General features: G+C 51.3%; 1 protein-coding gene across 8 annotated transcripts in view; it reads left to right on the top strand.

The window, feature by feature from the left end:
- Positions 1-6000, top strand: part of Bcas3 (BCAS3 microtubule associated cell migration factor) — a 480559-nt gene that overhangs the window by 463276 nt on the left and 11283 nt on the right. For 4 of the 8 annotated variants that reach the window (XM_050119598.1, XM_050119599.1, XM_050119600.1 and 1 more), the window contains one exon: positions 5222-5287. The exons of the other annotated variants lie outside the window; for them this stretch is intronic. In XM_050119598.1, the coding sequence (XP_049975555.1) occupies positions 5222-5287 (66 nt within the window). The remainder of the gene's footprint in view (positions 1-5221; positions 5288-6000) is intronic. 8 annotated transcript variants of the gene reach the window in all.

Below are 6000 nucleotides of genomic sequence, written 5' to 3'. Positions count from 1 at the left end.
CCCCTCCCCCCCTTTTTAAAGGAAGAAGCAAATACTGGGACTCAAAGTTCGGAAGTTTCAGTGCATGATCTCATGGCTCTGTCGTTTCTAGGCCGCGATGAAGCGGAGCAGGGAACAAGAGTGCTCTCCTTGTGGTAGGCGGGGCAGGGAGAGCCAGTGCTGGGTTTGGGGATCAGGCTCAGTGGACCAAGTGTTTGTCGTGCAAACACGAGGAGCAGAATGCAGATCCCCAGAACCCATGTAAATGCTAGGTGGTCATGGCGGGCTACCCATAATTCCAGCAGCAGGAGGGAGCATAGAGAAGGGAAGCCAGAAGCAAGCTTGCTAGCAAGACTAGTCATATTGAGAGCCCCTGCCTCCCAGAATAAATAGTGATATAGACTCCTGACATCTATCGTGGGCCTCCATGAGCATGTGCCTACACACATACAGCCATGTATGCATGCATACCACACACACATAAACATGGAAGAAAAACAAGAGAGATGACACTGAGACGTGTCTAAGTGAAGGTCGTGCCCTTTCCAAGGCTAGGCTGCCTCGTCACCCACAGGCCACATGTGCCACCATGCCCGGCCAAGCTGCTCTGAGGTCTAACGTGATCTTCCTGTCTCCTCCACCTTCTGTCCCTCTGAATTTTAGTGGTGTTGACTCCAGGTACCTTGGAAAAGGTTCCCATCTTCATCTTCTTTGTTAAAAACTTCTTACATGTCTTTATTTTTTATTTACTGAGTGGGGTGCAGTGGACAACTTGCAGAAGTCTGCTCTCTCCTTCCATCATCTGGGTTCCATGGATCGAACCCAGATCTCAGGTTGTTCAGTCCTGTTGGCAGGTGCCTTCAGCCACTGATTCTCTCCAGCCTTCGTTTTGGTCTCTTGAGAATGATAATATCCGTCCTCCCGCTGATACCCAGTGTAGCAGATACCCAAAGTCTCCACAGTCTTCCCTTACTTTCCTTGTCCATCTCTTCATCCTCCTGACCTCCCTTCTCCAGATGGACAAGTGTGACCCATCCAAACCAGTTCTCTAGGCTGGGTCTCACTCTCTCACCAAGGACTCTGAGCATCTCTGGCTCAGAGATGCCTGTTTCCCCTCACTACCAGGTTCCCTGGAAAATGCCACCATCATCAAGGTAGTTTAGCCAGGTGTCGGGACCTTCTCTGCTTTGTCTGTAGGGACCCTGGGTTTTTCCTTCTATAGCATTTACAAAACAAGAATTCTGACCTCTTTGGTGGCCCACACACCCTCTCTATGGTCTCAGTGGCAGGCTGGCTCTCTCCCGTCTATCACATCCCTCACCAGACTAGGGGGGAAGAGGGAAGCCACAGTTCCTGTCTTGGAATTGAGAGAAGCCCTGGGGGAGGTGACAGCACTGAGCTGTGGTCTTTTCTCTCTGGCTCCTGTTCCCAGCTCCCACCAGGACCTATTAGTGATTAAAGCAAGCAGAACTCAGGCTTCTCTCCCCAGCCCCAGGGCGTGGTCTTCTAGAATGTCGCGTACATTAGTCACTCTTCTCATTGCTGATAGAAGCATCTCAAGGCATGTAGGGTTTCTCTGGGCTCAAGGTTAAGGCAGGAAGGCCACCTGTTTTGGTGGGAAGGCGTGGTGAGCATTGGGCAGCTGGTCATACTACATCCATCATCAGGAGAGAGAGAGACAGAGACAGACTGATACTCAGCTCGCTTCCCCTTTTTATTCAGCCTGGAACCCCAGACCGTGAGAAGCTTCCCTCCTCCATTAAGCCTACCTGGAAAGGCCCTGATAGACATGCCCAGGGGGAATCTAAGGGGCTTTAAAACTGTTGACCAAAACACTGTGTTAGTTTTCTGATTGCTCTGAGAGATACAGGAGAACTTTAAAAAAGAGGGATTTATTTTGGCTCATGATATCAGAGAGGTCAGTCCATGGTTGCTTGGGCAGAACACCTTGGTGGCCAGAGAGTATGGTGGAAAAGCTCCGTGTCCTCATAGAGGGCAGAAGAGCGTTATGAACCACTTCCTGTAGCCAGGACCCACCTCTCAAAATAGCACCGCCAGCTGGGGACCAGCTATCCAAATGTGAGCCTCCATGGGACACTTAGCAGAGCGTGCTTTCCAGCCCCAGGTGTCCAGACTGCTAAGGGTGAGAGACAGAACAGCTCCCAGAGACCAGAGCCGCCATACAGACCTAAGCTGCCCTGCACCATGGGGAAGGACAGCTGTGGGATTGTGGGTGGCTGCTATTTGTGTCTTAGCCCAGCATCCTAGTGCCTGTTTCTAGCTATTTTCCGCCAGGAGCAAGGGCCAAGTCTTGAGAGTCCCTTCAGTGCCTAAGCCAGCTGCTGCTACTAGGAAAAACACTATTTCTCTTCTGGTGAGATTTAGATTCAAGACAGGGAAGAAAGCATTTGGTCCTGGGCCTTTTTCTCCCTCTGGGTTTAATTCTCGCATCTCTTAGGAGTGAAACAGGAAATGCTGGGCGCACTCGCTTCCCATCCTCATGGTGAACAGACCCTGGACACTGTACTCTGTGGTCTGTATCATCCCCATCACTCAGAGCAGGTTGGGCGGGCTTAAGTGACTCGATCTGCTATGCAAATGTCCTGTCGTCACAATTATGCCAGGTTATTAGATGTTCCTCTCCAGCTTCCAAAGCCAGCGATAAACCAGGTGGTAGTGACGCACACCTTTAATCCCAGCACTCAGGAGGCAGAGGCAGGTGGATCTCCGTGAGATCAAGGCCAGCCTGGTCTATAAATCAAGTTCCAGGACAGCCTGGACAAAGAAACCCTGGAGAGAGAGAGAGAGAGAGAGAGAGAGAGAGAGAGAGAGAGAGAGAGAGAGAGAGAGAGAGAGAATTTGAAATAACTGGGTACATACTCACTGGTAGAGTGCTGATCTACCGTGCACAGGGTTCTGAGTTCAGTCTCCAACATCACCAAGGAAAACGTTATTTCCAAAATAAGAGTGTCCAGTTCTGACCATCTTACCAGTCTCATCTGCTCGGAATGTGACCCATTTTTTTATTCAAAAAGGGGACCCCAATAAAGGATGGAGACCCGATTCTCAGGGAAGCCGAGGTCACTTCCCTGCTTAGAACATGCCAACTGTCTCCATAGCCCAACCCAGGCTCTCGCCATGGATCTTAAATGTCATACAGGCCATCCCTGCCTCCTCCTCCTGCCTGAGCCACCTTCCCATCCCACTTCAGTCCCCCCCCCCCAGCATCCTGTAAGCATATGACTGCAGCTCCCCAGCACATTGGTCCACGCTGAAGTAGACCACGCCTTCTGTACAGTCATTTCTTTGGACCAAACCTATACGCTCCTCCTCCAGCTTGCCCTTGCCCACGTGTGCTCCCTGAAAGCCTCTCCATACAAGCTGCATTCTGAGTGCTTGGCCCTGGGAAAGGGTGTTCATTGACCTTTCCAGTAGGAGCTCTGGCTGCTGTCCTTCTCCATGCCACCTGGGGAAAGACCAGCTCTGTGGGGCCTTTACTCCTCCCTTATACATAGTGCCACGGGTGCATCTTGACCCAGTTCTTGTTCCCTGGACCCCATCTGATTCATCTTTGTTACCTTTAACCGCCAGTTCTCCTTGCCCAGCATGCAGCCCTGGGATGACCGCCAGGCTGAGCTTCAGTTAATGTTTGTTGAATGACTGATTGGGTTTTTGTGGCCTCTGAGAGGTAAATGAAAGGCAGCCAAAGCCATGGGAATAATTATCTTGCTCAAAAGACACACTTGTTAGTTCCAGGCCAAGTCTTAGAACTGATTCCAGCGAGGTTGCTTTTTCTGCCCCTCTCTTCTGTCCCCTCTGGAACTGCAGCCAGAGGAACCACAGTGAGAGTCCAGACTAATAAGTTTCCTCTGCACATGTCCTGTTTGCCCATGGCATGGCATGCTGATTCTTGTCAACAAAGAGGAAGTGCCAGTGTGGCCTCTTTGGTGACTCTTCAGCATATCCTTTCCACATGTCGCCCCCAAGGAGAGGGACTGCGGAGCATGTGCGGGCTTGGGCACAGGGTGGAGGGCTGTAGGACCGTTGCCAGGGGCCTCCCCTGTATCATTACAGCGGGTAAATGGTTAACCCAAGGGAGGATTCTTCTTGGTCCCTCCTCCTCTGCAGGGCCTTCACCTTTAATCACTGTGAGGTCCCAGTGAGGTAGAGCACCACCGTAGGGGATAAATGCCCCCCTTCCCTTCTGCCGCAGCTTCTCAGATGGCGAGGGACCATAGACTAGGAAACAGGTACATCGGCAGGAAAGGAAGGGCAGAGATGACCCTTGATTGCATTATGCATGAGACATTTTGAATTGCCCGTAGCAAATACAGCAGACAGGGCTCCAGCTTCTTGCTGCCTGCTCTTCCTACACTACCTCTGGCCCCAGGAACCTGCAGGCCCCACTGCCTGAGACAATTTTAAGTCTGCCGGCTGAATCCTCTAGTTTTTATAGCTGTGCCTGTCCTCGTCCCCCACACGTGTCTTGTTCCTGTAGCTCAGTAGCTTGCAGTTCGCCCCTCTGCATTTAATCAAGTTTGGGGAGGCCTAGTCCCTTCATTTATTCGGACGCCTTTCTCCATTCCTTACCCTCACCTCCTCCGTGCCCATCACACTGGCACGTTCCCTGTGTCTCCAGGCGCCAGCTGGCCACGAGCAGCATGGCATCTCCATTCATGTGTGCGAGTGTGTGGTGCTGGCCTTAGGGTGCTTGGGGCAATGCGAATCAAGGCTGTGCGACCACGCCTCCATGGAGCTTGGACCAGTTCTTGGAAGACTTAGAGCTTCTTTGGTTTCATACTTCATTCATCCCCAAACCCCCAAGATCTGACTGTGGGGATCCAGGGTTACCTCTGAGCATGAGACCACAAGCCCTCCCAAAGAAGTGCAGCGCAGTGTCAAGCAGCTTTGAACATGGACGAATATACAAGGAGCTACCCCAAAGCCTGGGCCTACATCCTCAGCCTTCCCTTCCCACCCCCTGAAGCAAGCAGTAATAGAGGAACTCAGGCCGTGGGAGACCGAGGAGGAAGAAGGAAGGGGTGGCTATCGCTAGCTTTGGCTAATGGGAAATCGAGATGTGCTGGACCTTGGAACAGACCACAGAATTCTACCCTGCGAAGCCATCGGTGGTCAGACCAGATCTTGCTATCTCCTCAGTTTGATCTCAGCTCTTGTTGACTCTTGGGAGGTCCGTTCATTGTGTGATCGACTTTAAAGAACTATTTTATTTCCAATGCAGACACAGCCCTTGACGTAGCAGTCAAAAACAGCACCCCCGGGAGACACATGGCTATGAAGTGTTTGGGTATGTAACCTGTCTGCCTGTATGGAAGGCTTGGTCCTACCGCTCTTTATGCCCCTCACATGGGTGTCTCCCCTCCCCTGGAGCTCAGGCTTCAGGAAGCACTGGAGGTCAGCCTGTACAGGAGGTCTCTTCTGCTTTGGGATAGGGAGCGGTGGCCATGTTTCACCCAACAAGAGTTTCTTTGAGAGCGCCTCTCCCTGCCCCCCACTCTGAAGATGGAAGTCAAATTTTGGGACTCTGCTGTGCAGAGCAGAGAGGTCACTGGGCTCTAATGCATTTACCATTGACTGCCCCTCTTGTAGTGCGTCTATTAGTGAGTAATTTGATTTGTACCTATTCATTTGCAGTCCCTGCAGGAGCCTGGAGCTGGCCCCTGGTATAATTGGTGCTGTCTCTATTTTTACATCATTAGATTAGCCCCGACTCCTGGCCACTTGTTGTCTGCGCTTGTCTGTCCATTTATACAACCTAATGTAACACAAAATTCATTACTGATCACATTACTTTCAACTCTGAAGCCAGCCTTGTGATAAACATTTGGTTAACCCCTTCCTACCCACGGGAAGGCTGGCAGAACAAATGCACTTCTTCTGCTCACCGGGCAAATCAATATCTTAATCCACCGAAGTGGACTGGCATTTCTAGATTTGTCATCCTCCTGGAGGAGCAAATGGCGAGGCTCATCCGAGCCAGCGGAATTGAATGATGAATAG

The sequence above is a fragment of the Alexandromys fortis genome, unplaced genomic scaffold, assembly GCF_014885135.2.
Source record: "Alexandromys fortis isolate MF-2015 unplaced genomic scaffold, M_Fortis_MF-2015_v1.1 scaffold_173, whole genome shotgun sequence".
Taxonomy (NCBI): domain Eukaryota; kingdom Metazoa; phylum Chordata; class Mammalia; order Rodentia; family Cricetidae; genus Alexandromys; species Alexandromys fortis.
Note: the sequence above shows the minus strand (reverse complement) of the source record. Positions and strands in the feature narration are given on the sequence as shown.